The 17,106-nt window shown below is 48.4% G+C and overlaps 1 protein-coding gene across 1 annotated transcript in view; it reads right to left on the bottom strand.

Annotated features, from left to right (window-relative positions):
• Positions 1-9,758, bottom strand: part of FGD1 (FYVE, RhoGEF and PH domain containing 1) — a 50,178-nt gene extending 40,420 nt beyond the window's left edge. The window contains exon 1 of the mRNA XM_035289475.3: positions 8,656-9,758. Within this exon, the coding sequence (XP_035145366.1) occupies positions 8,656-8,962 (307 nt within the window). The 5' untranslated portion in view covers positions 8,963-9,758. The remainder of the gene's footprint in view (positions 1-8,655) is intronic.
• Between the last annotated feature and the right edge of the window lie 7,348 nt (positions 9,759-17,106).

Below are 17,106 nucleotides of genomic sequence, written 5' to 3' on the forward strand. Positions count from 1 at the left end.
AGGCTGGAGTGCAGTGGCGGGCGTGATCTCGGCTCACTGCAACCTCTGCCTCCCAGGTTCAAGTGATTCTCCTGCCTCAGCCTCCCAAGTAGCTGGGATTACAGGCTTGAGCCACCGTGCCCGGCCCTCAAATATGCTTTAAAAACTGCTGGGTCTTAGCTTCATGCAAATATACTTATGGCTTTCCCCCGAAAAAAAGACTTTCTATGACAAAGTTTCAGGAGGTACTGAATAGTTCACCTGAGTGTGACCCTGCCAACCTCACTGTCTGTCTTCAAGGATGGGACTGGCCCCCAGATTTATACATGGTATGTGTTGGTGGTGAAAACTCCCAAACGTCACTGACCCCAGCCTCTTTCCTGAGCTTTCCAATCCTACATCCAAATGCCTGCTGGTGAGATGACACAAACAAATGGAAAAATATTCCTTGCTCATGGATGGGAAGAATCACTATTGCTAAAATGGCCATACTGCCCAAAGTAATTTACAGATTTAATGGTACTCCTATCAAACTACCAATGACATTCTTCATAGAATTTTTAAAAACTATTTTAAAATTCATATAGAACCAAAATTGTCCAAATAGCCAAGGCAATCCTAAGTAAAAAGAACAAAGCCAGCCGGGTGTGGTGGCTCAAGCTTGTAATCCCAGCACTTTGGGTGGCCAAGGTGGGTGGATCCCCCGAGATCAGGAGTTCGAGACCAGCCTGGCCAACATGGAGAAACCAGGTCTCTACTAAAAATACAAAAATTAACCAGGCTTGGTGGTGGGCGCCTGTAATCCCAGCTACTCAGGAGGCTGAGGCAAGAGAATAGCTTGAGGCCAGGAGGTGGAGGTTGCAGTGAGCTGAGATTGTACCACTACACTCCAGCCTGGGTGACAGAGTGAGACTCAGTCTCAAAAATAGAAAAAAAAACCCGACAACAAAAAACAAAGCCAGAGGTATCACTCTACCAACCTTAAGCTATACTTACAGGGCTACAGTAACCAAAACAGCATGGTATTGGACAAAAACAGATACGTGGACCCAGTGGAACAGAATAGAGAGCCCAGAAATAAGGCCACCCACCTACAACCATCTAATCTTTGACAGAGTTGACAAAAAGAAGCCATGGGGAAAAGACTCCCTAGTCAATAAATGGTGCTGGGATAACTGGCTAGCCATATGCAGAAGACTGAACTGGATCCCTTCCTTACACCATATACTAAAATCAACTCAAGATGGATTAAAGACTTAAATGTAAAACTCAAAACTATAAAAACCCTGGAAGACAATCTAGGAAATACCATTTTGGACACAGGACCTGGCAAAGATTTCATGATGAAGGCACTCAAAGCAATTTCAACAAAAACAAAAATTGACAAACGGGACCTAATTAAATGAAAGAGCTTCTGGGCCGGGCGCGGTGGCTCGCGCCTGTAATCCTAGCACTTTGGGAGGCCAAGGTGGGTGGATCACTTGAGGTCAGGAGTTCAAGACCACCCTGGCCATCATGGTGAAACCCCATCTTAAAAAAAAAAAAAAGAAAGAAAGAGCTTCTGCACAGCAAAAGAAACTATCAACAGAGTAAGCAACCTACAGAATGGGAGAAAATATATGTAAACTATGCATCTGACAAAGGTCCAATATCCAGAATCTATAAGGAACTTAAATCAACAAACAAAAATCAAACAAACCCATTAAAAAGTGGGCAAAGGACATGAACAGACAATTTTCAGAAAAAGACATACATGTGGCCAATAAGCATATGAAACATCGTCCAGGCGTGGTGGCTCACACCTATAATCCTAGCATTTTGGGCCTCTGAGGTGGGAGGATCACCTGAGATCAGGAGTTCAAGACCAGACTGGCCAATATGGTGAAACCCCTTCTCTACTAAAAATACAAAAATTAGCCAGGTGTGGTGGTGTGCACCTGCTACTTGGGAGGCTGAGGTGGGAGAATTGCTTGCACCTGGGAGGTGGAGGTTGCAGTGAGCCAAGATCACGCCACTGCACTCCAGCCTGGGTGACAGATAAAAAAAGAAATGAAAAAAGAAAAAATGCTCAATATCACTAATCATTAGAGAAATGCAACTCAAAACCACAGTGAGATACCTCCTCATACCAGTCGGGATGGCTATTACTAAAAAGTCAAAAAATAAGATGCTGGCCAGGTTGCAGAGAAAAGGGAATGCTTATACACTGCTGATGGGAATGTAAATTAGTTCAGCCATTGTGGAAAGCAGTTCGGTGATTTCTCAAATAACTCAACTAGAATGACCATTCAACCAAGTAATCCCATTATTGGGTATATACTCAAAGAGTATAAATTGTTCTACCATAAAGACACATGCACGTTCATCACAGTGCTATTTACAATAGCAAAGACATGAAATTAACCTAAATGCCCATCAATAGTAGACTGGATAGAGAAAATGTGTTATATATATGCCATAAAATACTATGCAGCCATAAAAAAGAATGAGATCATGTCCTTTGCAGGAACATGGATGGAGTCAGAGGCCATTATCCTTAGCAAACTAAGGCAGAAACAGAAAACCAAATGCTGCATGTTCTCACTTATACATGGGAGCTAAACATTGAACACATATGGACACAAAGAACAACACCGGAGCCTATTTGCGGGTGGAGGGAGTGAGGAGGGTGAGGATCAGAAAAACTACTGGCCAAGCTCGGTGGCTCAGGCCTGTAATCCCAGCACTTTGAGAGGCCGAGGTGGCCAGATCACCTGAGGTCAGGAGTTTCAGACCAGCCTGATCAACATGGTGAAACGTCTCTACTAAAAACACAAAAATTAGCTGGGCATGGTGGTGCGCACCTGTAATCCCAGCTACTCAGGAGAATCACTTGAACCCAGGAGGTGGAGGCTGCAGTGAGGTGAGATCACGCCATTGCACTCCAGCCTGGGTGACAGAGCAAGACTCTGTCTCAAAAAAAAAAAAAAAAAAAAAAGAGCTGGGCATGGTGGCTCATGCCTGTAATTCCAGCACTTCGGGAGGCCAAGACGGGTGGATCACAAGGTCAAGAGATCGAGACTATCCTGGCAAACATGGTGAAACCCCGTCTCTACTAAAAATACAAAAAAATTAGCTGGACATGGTGGTGGGCACCTGTAATCCCAGCTACTTAAGAGGCTGAGGCAGGAGAATCACTTGAACCTGGGAGGTAGAGGTTGCAGTGAGCCGAGACTGTGCCGCTGCACTCCAGCCTTACGATAGAGTGAGACTCCATCTCAAAAGAAAAAAAATTAACTTTTGGCCGGGTATGGTGGCTCATGCCTGTAATCCAAGCACTTTGGAGGCCAAGGTGGGCAGATCACCTGAGGTCGGGAGTTCAAGACCAGCCTGATCAACATGGTGAAACCCTGTCTAAAAAAAAAAAAAAGAAAAAGAATAACTACCTGTCAGTTACTATGCTTATTATCTGGGTGACAAAATAATATATATACCAAAATCCCTGACATGCAGTTTACCCATACAACAAATTTGCAGATATACCCCTGAACCTAAAATAAAAGTTTAAAAAAAAGATTATGGTAAATCCATACAATGGCATATTATTATGCAGTCATTAAAATGTTAAAAAAAATACAATGTTCATGAAAAGTTTTTTATGATGTTAGAAAAATACATTAAACGAAGCATGATATAAAATTGAACATATAGTAAGATTTCAATTACATAAAATATATATCAATATGCAGAAAAAGATCCAGCAGAAAATATACTAAAATATTCAAAGTGATCATCCTGGGTAGTAGAAAACAAAAACAAAAATGAAGCAAACCCACAAACGCCTGCTGACCATCGTCACCTGGATGTACTCCCAGGCCTTTCAAATTCAAATAGTCTCAAACACGGTTCACTATCTTCCCTCAAACCTCCTCCCTCTCTGGTATAAAGATGGCTCCACCAACATCCACCAGGTCACTGTAGTTGGTTTCAGAAAACCACATGGAGCAATCTGGACTTTGCCTTCTGTCTCAGCATCTACATCCACACTACCATCCAGGCCTGTTCATGCTAGCACCTAAATATCTCTCAGATCTTACCCTCCTTACCTGCCATTGCTCTAACCCAAACTACTATCACCTCTCTCTGGGAAGACTGCAACACTCACCTGCCTGTCTCCCCGATTCCACTCTTGCACCCCTTCCATCCATTCTCCCCATGCAGCTAAGGAGAACTTCCGAACACCCCCATCTAGGCACTTCATTCCCATTAATAAACCCTTCAACGGTTTTTCTTCGCCCTCAGAAGACAGTTCCTTGTCAGCCTTGTCACTCCACTCCTCCCAATACCCGTCCTATGCCCCATGTCTCGCTGCCTTTGCTCCCACTGAACGTCTTACCTGGATTGTCCTCCATGTTCCTCTCTAGCTCTACAACCCTTTCTTGACACCCTCTAGACCCTTTCCTTAGGGCCAGGCCCTAAACTGAGCACTGATGACGCCAGGGTTTCCTCTGCCTAGAGTCCCAGAATGATAACTGCCTTCCCATTTTAACTGCCAAATGGCAGCCATTCACGAGAGCTGGGAATAAAGGGTAAACTGAGGCTGCCAGTGTTTATGTGTATGAGGGTGAGAGGTTGATTCACTCCCTTTGTATTTAATCCCGTGCCTCCATTTGGAGTTGGGAATAAGTTGACAGAAGCCCACAGGGGGCCTTGAGGAAAGGGACTTGCCCTAGTGATGCTGATTCACTGTAGAACCACAGCTAAAAAATCACTACCTCGGCCGGGCGCGGTGGCTCACGCCTGTAATCCGAACACTTTGGGAGGCCGAAGCGGGCGGATCACAAGGTCAAGAGATCCAGACCATCCTGGCCAACATGGTGAAGCCCCTTCTCCACTAAAAGTACAAAAAACTAGCGGGGCGTGGTGGTGCGTGCCTGTTGTCCCAGCTACTCGGGAGGCTGAGGCAGGAGAATTGCTTGAAACTGGAAAACGGAAGTTGCAGTGAGCCGGGATCGCACCACTGCACTCCAGCCTGGCTATAGAGCAAGACTCTGTCTCAAAAAAAAAGAAAAAAAAATCACTACCTCTCTGAGCCTCCACTGCCCCATCTGGAAAATGGACTTAAGTGGTGGTTCCTACTCTACGCTGCATATCACAATCACATAAGGAGCTTTTGAAAATAGATTCTTAGAATTCTCACCTGCCATGCTGGAGGCCCGGGTTCAATTCCTGGCCAATGCACCAAATAATTTTTTTAATTTTTAAATTAAAAAAGAAAGAAAGAAAGAAAATAGATTCCTTGGTTCCAACCCCAAGATTCTGGAGCTCTGAGGTGGAGTCTGGAGTCACATTTCTTTCTAAGGTCAACAAGAGATTCTAATGCTCACTCAGTTTGGGAAATGCAGAATGAGAGAGTATCTAGGGTCTTTTCCAGCTCCAATTTTTACTCTTGGAGTCTCTGAAGAGGCCTCAGGATCCAAATGAGAAAGAGCCAGCCCCTCCCCTTGCCCCCCCTCAACTGAGTCAGTTTCCCCCATTACCTGCAAAACAGTTCTAACATCAGCGACAACTCCTTTGACTTAGCTAGGGTCAGACACCAATATCCCCATAACCCCCCGCATCTGGAAAGACATTCTAGGCCTCAACCCTGAGGAATGGAGTGAGCCTCTCCTCGAACACCTGCAAGCAAACCCCTTTCAGACTCTCTCAAATCCCTCTCTGGCATTTCACTGGGTTTTCCCAATGACCCAATGAGGCTTTCGGTTTAATCAACCTGGAAAATGGGCATAATAACAACTGTCCCTTTCCCCACCAAAAAATCAGACAGGATCACTAAAAGAGAAAGCACTTTGAAGCAATTCAAGGCTCTTCGCATGGATAAGATACAATTATTATTTTTAAAAGCCTCCCCTCCACCTCCAGGATGAGCCACTGAGCCCTAAAGATGGTGATTCAATAAAGGTCTCAGCAGTGTGAGGGAGGAAGTGAGCAGACACACGGAAATCTTAACATGTGGACCAGAATGTTTCAACCCTTTAATTGAAGCTCAGGAAACCCTCTCTCTCTCTCTTACACACACACCCTACAACCACTAACCCTGCCCTCTTAGGGCCAATTATAGGCGAGTGCTGTGGAGAAAGAAGCAAGTCACTTGTGCCTACCCCTGGGCTGGCTGGGCAGTGGGGGAGGCGGGCCTCTCACAATCCATGCAGCAGTGAATCACATGGCCTGGCGCCCGCCTAGTCAGGGCCTGAGTAATTCCTCCACCTCCTCTTCAGAAGGTTTTTCTCTTATTTTTTAACTTAATGTTTTTAACTCCTGGTTGCTGAGGACTTATACCATGCTGCAGGCTTTACAACCATTATCTCATAGACTTCTCATTGCATTCTCTAGATGAGGAAACTGAGGTTCAGAGAAGGGAAGTCACTCACCCAGGGTGAATTAATCAGAATAAGAGGCCAGGTCCTTCCTTCCCTGACACTTGCCCTATTCCCAATCCCCATCTTGAATTAAAAAAAAAAGACACCCACTATGCAATTACAGAGACAGGGACTTCACTGGGGAGAAGGATCCTGGGAACTCTCTGTTGCCTTTTTGGGGGAGGAGGAGAGTGGTTTAGGAAGGGTATTATGATTTGTAATTTGAATGAACTGGTGGACTGAGAAGGCATACTCAGAATCATCACCATGTATTGATTACAGAGGCCGAGACCAGGGGTCTAGACATTGCCCAGCTACTGACTTTCAGATCAAGAGTATCTGGAGGGCAGGAATTCAGTGTCTTTTTAGGCAATAGTTACTGAGGGCCTACTATATGCTCTTTTAGTATCTGTTTAGGCATTTATTTAACAAGGATTTATTGAGCACCTACTGTGTGTTAGGCATTGCGCTAGTTGCTGGGGATACAACAGTGAGCAAAAGAGATATAATTGCCTTGACCCATGGAGCTCACATTCTAGTGGAGGAAGACAGGCAATAAACAAGTAGACACATACAATAAGATAATTTCGGATTGTATGAAGCGAAAGGATGGAAGCACACTCGTGGCTTTGATGGAGACTCGCAAGTGGCCTACCTAAAGTGGGCAGGGACGGTCTCTTGGAGGAGGTGACATTTGAGCTGAGACATGCGAGATGAGGAGCAAGCCAGGTGGAGGGTGAGGGGAAGAGCTCCCAGGCAGACGGAAAAGCCAATGCAAAGGTCCTGGGGTGGGAGTGCTTGTGGCCTGTTTTGGCATCTGAAAAAAGGCACTGGCTTTACATAGTGTCAAGGGGAGTTTGGAAAGTCAGCAGAAATAACATGCAGGCCAGGGTGTTAAGGGCCTGTTATCAGGTGGTTATCTTCAGCCCACACGGAGGGAGCCCCCTGAAAGCTTCCAGAGGTTCCATGACTAGCCCAAGGTCATGACAGCAGCAAAAGGCACATCCTGACCATGCTTTATACTTCACTGCTGCTACCTGGTGCTACGCCACGGTCCCAAAGATCTGTGGAGCCTGGGGTGTGAACCCGAGAGACCCCAGAGGCTGAACAACTCCTTCAGTCCCAGTGGAAGGCAGGGCAGACTTGCGTTGTTCTTCTTCCGTGGCTCCTGGGCTCAGGCCTATATGAGAATGTCCCCAGATGGGGGAGGTCCGGCTGAGCTCCTCAGACACTCAGGTCTGTGTAGCACAAAGACAGTGGTTTGTGGCCTCAGCCTGACCTCGAGCTGCTCCAAGAAACCATCCTGATTTCACCTCACAACCAACCCTATGGCCCTGCAGCTCTCCAGCTCCTGCCACAACTGGCTTCTGCCTCTGTTGGCTTTTCTGCTGTCTCCCTACCTACCAGCCCCTCCAGCCTTCTGTAGCCTGACTCCCAAGACCCACCTCTTCCACCTTTCTCTGTCATCAGCACCTTCTGCTCCTTCCTTTCCTTGTTCTCTTGCCACACACACCTGGCAAAACCCCAACCTTGGATCAATCCACCATCGTTCTTTTTTTTTTTTTTCCGCTCATACTCCAGGGCTGCTGAATAGTACAGGAGAAAATCACATAAGCAGAAGGCTTGGCATTACTTTCATGGTCTCCAGCCTCAGTTTGGGGAAGCAGAAAGATCACAGACTTTGGACACAAATAGATCTGGTTTGAATCCTGGCTCCATACTAGCTGTGTGACCTTGGGCAAGTTGCTTAACTTCTCTGAGCTTCAGTTTCCTTCCCTACAAAATGGGACTAATGGTATCTATTTAATGAGGGTTCCTGAAGCTGAAATGAAAATCCATGTAAAGAACCCAGTCCAGTGCCTGGTACAATGTAGGAGCTTGGCAAATGGAAGACTCCTTTTTTTCTTCTGTTCCCCCAACTAAACCCTAGTTTCCCCAACCAAATCTCCGTTGCTACCTTGCAATCCTCCCTCTTTTTCTCGCGAGTGCTCCCTCTCCCATTAGCCTCAGCAGACGGATGGGAAGGGGGTTGGAGAGGTTGAGGGGCACACGGGACAGAGAGAGGAGATGGGGACAGAGAGAGGAGATGGGGACAGAGGTTGAAAGGACTGGACACAAGGCCAAGGGACGAGGGGAGAAGGAGGAGGTTGAGGGGACCCAAAGGGCCTGGGTGAGCTAGCCTGTCCCGAGGTGGAGCTTAAGGGCTCCCGAACAAGAACCCGCTCCCAGTACCAGGCCCGTGGCCCGGGCTCCCATGCTCTCTCGGTCACTTACTCACCAGGCCGAGGCTGCGAGCCCTCCAGGTGGTAAGAGAAGCGCAGGGCCCGGTGGTGCTGTGGACTGGGGCCGCAGGGCAAGACCCGGTGGCCTGGAGCAGCGCCCAGGCTGGCGTCCGAGGGTCCGACAAACTGGGGATCCAGGGGGCCGCCAAGAGCCGAGCCTGAGCCCCTGCGCGCCGGCAGTCCGGGTTCCGAGGCTCCAGGGTCCGAGTCGGCACCGGCCGGCGGAGCGGCGCCCGGGGGGTTCGCGGCCGGGTGTTCGAGCTCCGAAGGCCCAGTGCCCCCCGGGGCTCGGTGGCCATGCATGGTCCGGCCCTGGGCGCGGGGCCCGAGCTCCCCGCTTGGCTCCAGCTCCTGGGGCGGAGGCGCGGGCGGAGGAGGCCCGGCGCCCGGCGGAGCAGCGGCCTCAGGATCGGGGGGCGGGGCTGCGGGCTCAGCCCCACTGCGGAGACGCTAGCCCCCGGCCCGGGCCCGGGCCAGCAGCCGTGGCAGCCGTGGCAGTAGCAGCAGCAGCCGCGGCCACCGCCGCTGCCGTGCCAGGCATCGCCGGCCCCGGCCCCGGCCCCGCGCGGGGAGTGGGCTCGGCGGGGCTGGGGGCCCGCTGGGGAGCGCTATCTATGCGGCTGCGGTTGGGCGAGGGTCGGAGGGCTGCGCTCGGCGGGGCTCTCCGGTGGACTGAGAGCCACTTCCGTGGCCCCGGGGCGAGAGGTCGGTCGGATCAGAGTGCGGGGTCTCTTCCTTCTCCACGAATGGGAATCGATCTGGGCTCTCCTGGCTGGTCGTAAAGCGTTCTTCCTCCCGCCGCAGCCGAGGCCGGGGGCGGAGGAGAGGGGAGGGGAGAGGAGGGGAGGAAAGAGAACGGCGGTGGCCGGGGGCGCGCGTCTGCGCCGCGCTTGGGCTGCGGGGCTAGCCTTCAGCCAGTAGTCCCAGACGATGCTCCAGCCGCGGGGGCAGGAGAACGGCCTGGGCCGGGCTCCACAGTCCTCCCCAGCTTCAGCCTGGGTCTCGGCGGCGGCGGGCGGGAAGGAGCCCTGGGAAGGGGGGTGGGGAGGCGCGAGCCTCGCAGAGGCAGCCGCAGCCACAGCGGCGCTGGGACCCAGTTACCGGGGCCCCGCCCCCTCGCCTGGGATGTGCGCCTGACCACGCCCCCTCGCTCAAGCCCGCCTCACTTCTCGCTGCGACCGCCCTCAAGGCCCTCCTGCCTCTTAAAAAAATTCCCCCTCAGCCTTTCCCCACATGCAAGTCTCCGGGCTCAACCCTCCTCCCCCCATATCTGCCCTTCCATCCCATCTCAGGTCTTCCCACCACCTCCGCTTGCCCTTCACTCTTTTTTCCAAAAGCTTTTCCACATGTTCCAGAGTGTTCCTAGGGCTTGGCTCCTAGAGGACCTGTCTCTTGATTCTCCTTCACTCTGCTCAGACCAGATATCATGGTCCTTTACTTAGTCACTTTCTTAAATACCTTCAGTTCCCTGATTTGTCGCATCCGTTTGGCCACATCCCAATCTTGGATCAGTCCAACTGTCCGCCTTTTCCATGCCTGCGCCCAGGCAGCTAAACATTGCTGGAGAAAACTATTCAACTTCACAGATTTGTGCCACTATAAACCCATGATTCCCAGCTTCTACCAGGCCCTCAGTTTTGACCCACAACTCTGCTAGTCAGCTCTCCCTCCCACTCTCCACAGTGGCCATTTCAAACCTTCTCCTTTCCCCTCAAACCCCCAACTTCTCCATCTGCCCCATAACCCTCAGCAAATAACCCGACCCACTGCACAGAGTAAACAGAAGCCACCATAGAGGAAGCTCTTGACTTCTTGCTACTAAGCCTAGGAATTTGCCCTTGCTCCTTCCCATCAGCATCTAAACATATTCAAGCCTCTTCCATCTAAAAACAAATAAACAATTACCAATAATTCTCCCTCTCCAACCACCTCCCTATCTTCTCTTCTACAAACTTCTCAAAAGAGTTGCCTACACTCAACTGTCTTTTTTCCCACCTCCCACTTAACTTTCAACCCACTCCAATCTGCCTCCACTACTTGCTTGAAACTGTTCTCTCATCAGGGTCTGTCATGAAACATCTCACTAAATCCCATAGAATCTTTTCAGAGGTTATCCTACGTGGCTTCTTGATACCATTTGGCACTGTTGACCACTCCTTCCTCCTTAAACCACTTCCATGACACTGCACTTTCCTTGTTTTTCTTCTACTTCCTTAGTAATTCTCTTTTACTCTCCAGGTTTCTCTTTGTCCAACCCTTTATGCTGCTGCTCTTTAGGGCTTGGGCCTGAGCTCTCTTGTCTTCTCTCTCTCTGTGCTTTTTTTTTTTTAGACAAGAGTCTGGCTCTGTCGCCCAGGCTGGAGTGCAGTAGCGCAATCTCGGCTCACTGCAACTTCCGCCTCACGGGTTCAAGCGATTTTCCTGCCTCAGCTTCCCAAGTAGCTGGGATTACAGGCATCCACGCCCGGCTAATTTTTGTATTTTTAGTAAAGACGGGGTTTCACCATGTTGGCCAGGCAGGTCTCCAATTCCTGACCTTAAGTGATCCACTTGAAGAAAGAGCAGTTTGGGATTACAGGCTGCTCTTTTTATTTTTTTGAGATGGAGTCTGACTCTGTCTCCCAGCCCAGAATGCATTGATGTGGTTTTGGCTCACTGCAACCCTTCGCCTTCCGGGTTCCAGCAATTCTCCTGCCTTAGCCTCCCAAGTAGCTGGGATTACAGGCGCCCGCCACCACGCCCGGCTAATTTTTGCATTTTAGTAGAGATGGGGTTTCACCATATTGGCCAGGCTGGTCTCGAACTGCTGACCTCAGGTGATCCGCCCGACTCAGCCCCTCAAAGTGCTGAGATTATAGGCATGAGCCACCATACCTGGCCCCCCTGCTCTTTTCTTTAGCTCATTTGCTCCCATGGCTTCAATAATCATATCTTTACCGACTCCCACATTGATACCTCAAGACCAGATATTTCTCCTGACCTATGCATTAAACTGGTCATCAGGCAGTTCTACCTGAATATCCCAGAGATACTTAAAACCTCAGCTTCTTCCCAACTCAAGGCATCCTCCTCCCAACCTGTTTGTCCTTCTGTCTTACCATAGGAATGACCCCAGTCAAAGCAGAAACCTGGGCTACACCCTTAATTATTTTCTCTCCTCCATCCCCCATGCAATCACCAAGTCCCATCATTTTGACCTCCTACCAAATTTATTTATGTAGTCTTTATTTCTGCTGCCACTACCCTGGTTTAGACCAGAACCATTTCTAACCTGCAATACTGTCACAGCCTCCCTATTTCAGTCTTGTTCTCTGGAATCTATTCTCTACACTATAGGCAGTGTGTATTTTTTTTTTTTGAGACCGAGTCTCACTTTGTGGTTCAGGCTGGAGTGCGGTGGTGCAGTCTCGGCTCACTGCAACCTCTGCCTCTCGGGTTCAAGAGATTCTCCTGCCTCAGCCTCCCGTGTAGCTGGGACTACAGGCATATGCCACCACACCTGGCTCAATTTTTTTTTTTTTTTTTTAGTAAGACAGAGTCTCGTTTTGTCACCAGGCTGGAGTACAGTGACATGATCTTGGCTCACTGCAACCTCTGCCTCCTGGGTTCAAGCAATTCTACTCCCTCAGCCTCCTGAGTAGCTGGGACTACAGGCACGTGCCACCATGCCCAGCTAAGTTTTGTATTTTTAGTGGAGACAGTTTCACCATGATGGCCAGGATGGTCTCAAACTCCTGACCTCATGATCTGCCCGCCTTGGCCTCCCAAAGTGCTGGTATTACAGGCGTGAGCCATCGTGCCCGGCCTCTTTTGTATTTTTTAGTAGAGACGAGGTTTCACCCTATTGGCCAGGCTGGTCTCAAACTCGTGATCCGCCCGCCTTGGCCTCTCAAAGTGCTGGGATTACAGGCATGAGCCACCGCTCCCAGACATCAATGTGTATCTTTTGAAAACAAAAATAAGGCTGGGTGTGGTGACTCATGCCTGTAATCCCAGCACTTTGGGAGGCCGAGGTGGGCAGATCACTTTAGGTCAGGAGTTCGAGAGCAGCCTGGCCAACATAGTGAAAACCCATGTCTACTAAAAAATACAAACATTAGCCAGATGGTGGTGTGCTCCTGTCGTCCCAGCTACTCGGAGGCTGAGGCAGGAGAATTGTTTGAACCCGGGAGGCAAAGGCTGCAGTGAGCCTAGATTAGGCCACTGTACTCCAACCTGGGTGACAGGGTGAGACTCCATCTCAAAACATAAAAATAAAATAAACGTTAAATCAAATTATATCACTCCCATGTTTAGGACTCTCCATTGAGTCTCTACTGGCTCAAAAGGAAATCCACCTTCCTCAGCCGGGCGTGGAGGCTCATGCTTGTAATACAAGCACTTTGGAGGCCAAGGCGGGCGGATCACCTAAGGTCGGGAGTTCAAGAACACCCTGAGCAACATGGTGAAACCCTGTCTTTAAAATAAATAAATAATAAAGGAAATCCACCTTCCTTAACAGGAAAAGTTAAGCTGGGCCCTTCATGATCTGTCTCCTTGCCAGCCTTTCCATGCTGAAATTCTTAGACTAGGCCGGGCGCAGTGGCTCACGCCTATAATCCCAGCACTTTGGGAGGCCGAGGCGGGTGGATCACAAGGTCAAGAGCTCAAGACCATCCTGGTCAACGAGGTGAAACCCCGTCTCTACTAAAAATACAAAAATTAGCTGGGCATGGTGGTGCACGCCTGTATTCCCAGCTACTCGGGAGGCTGAGGCAGGAGAATTGCTTGAACCCAGAAGGCGGAGGTTGCGGTGAGCCGAGATCGTGCCATTGCACTCCAGCCTGGGTAACAACAGTGAAACTCCATCTCAAAAAAGAAAAGAAATTCTTAGACTATTCCTTAGTCTTTCTAGCCTCCAAGTTTTTGCATATGCCATTCTCTCTGAGTGAAAGTTTCTTCACATCTACCCAATTCCACTTCATTTGTTCTTCAGATCTTAGCTCACTCAACGAATGTCTTTTGAGCAAAATCTCTGGGCCCAGGCACATGATGAAGTAGCTATGCAGCAGTGAATAAGGTAGACATGAACAAGACAATGGTGAACAAACTATCCTCAGAGTTACTGGCTGGTACCGGAGAGGATGTGAAATAAACACATAATTACAACACATAAGCACACATAATTACAAATTGTGATAACTTTATAAAGGGACAGAACAGGGTGATAGGAAAGAGAATAACGGGTGTGTGTGTTGGGGGGTGATTTAGCCTGACGGGTCAGGCAAGGGCTGCTATTTAAGCTGAGCCCTGAAGGAGTGGGAGTTGGCAGATGAGGAGTGGAGACAAAAGTGCTCCAGGCAAACCATACAGCAAGTGGGAAGGCCCTGAGGGGGAAGAGAAATGGTCTATTTAGGAGCTGTAGAAGGCTAGTATGGCTAAAGCTTAGCCCTTAGAAGGCAAGAGGGGTGGGATATGAGATTCAAAAGGTAGGCAGGAGCCAGATTATGCAGGGCTTTTTAAGCCGTGTTAAGAAGAATAGATTTTATTCTACAAGCAATGTAAAGGTATTGAAGCAGTGCTTTTAAATGTGGGTCAAACTGGAGAAGGTACTGAAATCAATTTAAGAATAGAAAATATGGACCGGGTTCGGTGGCTTATGCCTGTAATCCCAGCACTTTGGGAGGCCAAGGCTGTTGGATCACGAGGTCAGGAGTTCAAGACCAGCCTGACCAATGTGGTGAAACCCCATCTCTACTAAAAATACAAAAAATTAGCTGGGTGTGGTGGCATTCGTCGTAAGTCCCAGCTACTCGGGAGACTGAAATGGGAGAATCGCTTGAACCTGGGAGGCAGAGGTTGCAGTGAGCCGAGATCACGCTATTGTACTTCAGCCTGGGTGACAGAGCAAGACTCTGTCTCAGGGGAAAAAAAAAAAAAAGGCTGGGTGCAGTGCCTCACGTGTGTAATCCTAGCACTTTGGGAGGCCGAGGCATGAGAATCACCTGAGGTTGGGAGTTTGAGACCAGCCTGACCAACATGGAGAAACCCCATCTCCACCAAAAATACAAAATTAGCCAGGTGTGGTGGCGCATGCCTGTAATTCCAGCTACTCAAGAGGTTTAGGCAGGAGAATCGCTTAAACCCGGGAGGCTAAGGTTACTGTGAGCCACGATCATACCATTGCACTCCAGCCTGGGCAACAAGAGCAAAACTCTGTTTCAATAAGTAAAATAAATAAATAAATAAAAAGTGTATCATAGGATCATGTAGGAAGGGTAAATATGTTTCATGAAACTCTTCAGTTTGTATCGTGTGTGAACTGGATCAGGAGGAAATAGTATCTGTTTTGCAGATACCTCACGTCCCCAAATTGCTGAAATACTCATTGAAAGGTTTTAAGCTTGAGGTTTACAAGGTATATTTAACATTTTACAAAGATGACTTTGGTTGCTCTAGATTTAATTGGAGGTGGGCAAGATTAGGAACCTACTGTAGCCAGAGATGATGGTGAGCTGACTAAGGAGGTGGCAGTGGCGATGGAGAGAGACAGACAGATTTGAGAGAAATTTAGGATTGAGAGGGCTTGGTGTGAAGGCCTGGGAGAGGAAGGGGGAGGGAGGAATCAAGGATGACTCCAAGGGATCTGGTGATGGTAGGCCAGTCACTCACTGAGATGAGGAAGGCAGAAAGAGGAGCAGATTTTCAGGGGAAGATCAAGAGTTCGGTTTTGGATATGCTAACCTGGACATGCCCTTGAGATATCCAAGTGGAGAAGTCAAGTGGATAACGGTATATACAACCCAGGGGAGAAGTCTGTTTCAGATATAAGTGAGAGATGTCAGCAAAGAGATGGCATTAAAAGTCAAGAGCAGAAAAAAATTAGCCTGAAACAGTAAACACAGAGAAAGAAAGAGGATCCAGGACTGAGCTCTGACGAACTTCAACTTTATAGGTTGAGTGAAGGAGCAGGAGTTGGCAAAGAAGTTGAAAAAGAAGTAAAGAGGCAGTGACATAACCAGCAGTGTGTCAAGAATGTTCCAAGAGTGCTGAAAAGTAAGATGAGGATTTAAAAGGGTCCACTGGCGATGGCCACACTGATATCATGGGTGACTTTGATAGTAGTAGTTTTGGAGGAGTGGTGGGGGTGAACACCAGAATGGATGAAGAGTGAATGAATACCATTGGTGGGAGTGTAAATTGATACAACCACGCTAGAAAAAGTTGGGCATTTTCTAGTAAAGTTGAATGATGCACATACTCTGTGACCTGGCAATTGTAGGTATATACCCCAGAGCAGCAGGTCTCACAGTGTAATCTGGGAATCCTGTGGAGGGGGGGTCGTGCGGAGAACCAAAGCCATAATATAGCAAGATGCTACTTGCTTTTTTACTGTCATTCTCTCAAGAATGTAGTGGAGTTTTCCAGAGGCTACATGACACGTGATATCACAACAGATTGAACGCAAAGGCAGATTAGAGAATCCAGCAGTCGGCTGGGCGCGGTGGCTCACGCCTATAATCCCAGCACTTTGGGAGGCCGAGGCAGGTGGATCACGAGGTCAAGAGATCGAGACCATCCTGGTCAACATGGTGAAACCCCGTCTCTACTAAAAATACAAAAAATTAGCTGGGCATGGTGGCATGCACCTGTAGTCCCAGCTACTCGGGAGGCTGAGGCAGGAGAATTGCTTGAACCCAGAAGGCGGAGGTTGCGGTGAGGCGAGATCGCGCCATTGCACTCCAGTCTGGGTAACAACAGTGAAACTCAGTCTCAAAAAAAAAAAAAAAAAAAAAATAGAGAATCCAGCTGTCTTCTATTAAGCCATACAGTAAAGAGATTTACAAAAATGTAAAACAATGCCACTCCTCACTAAAATTTTTGTTTTGTTTTGGAAAATAGTCGTTTCATAAAAAGATGTTATGTTAAATGTAATGGGTTTATTATTATTTTAAAGTTAATGTATTTAAACTTTTTCAGCTTTAATTTCGAATACAGCAAATATCAATTGATATAAACCACATAAATCAAAGCTCTTTGGGGTCTGAAGTACTTTTTAAGACTTAAAGGGGTCCTGAGACCAAAAAGTTTGAGAACTGCTTCTTGTTTTTTTTGAGATGGAGTTTCGCTCTTGTTACCCAGGCTGGAGTGCAATGGTGCGATCTCGGCTCACTGCAACCTCTGCCTCCTGGGTTCAGGCAATTCTCCTGCCTCAGCCTCCTGAGTAGCTGGGATTACAGGCATGTGCCACCATGCCCAGCTAATTTTTTGTATTTTTAGTAGAGACAGGGTTTCACACTGTTAACCAGGATGGTCTCAATCTCTTGACCTCATGATCCACCTGCCTTGGCCTCCCAAAGTTCTGGGATTACAGGCGTGAGCCACCGCGCCCAGCGAGAACTGCTTCTAACAGCAACTCTTGCACATGTGTATTGGGAGTCATGTACAAGAATGTTCACAAAAGTCTG

Source organism: Callithrix jacchus, chromosome X, assembly GCF_049354715.1.
Source record: "Callithrix jacchus isolate 240 chromosome X, calJac240_pri, whole genome shotgun sequence".
NCBI classification, from domain to species: domain Eukaryota; kingdom Metazoa; phylum Chordata; class Mammalia; order Primates; family Cebidae; genus Callithrix; species Callithrix jacchus.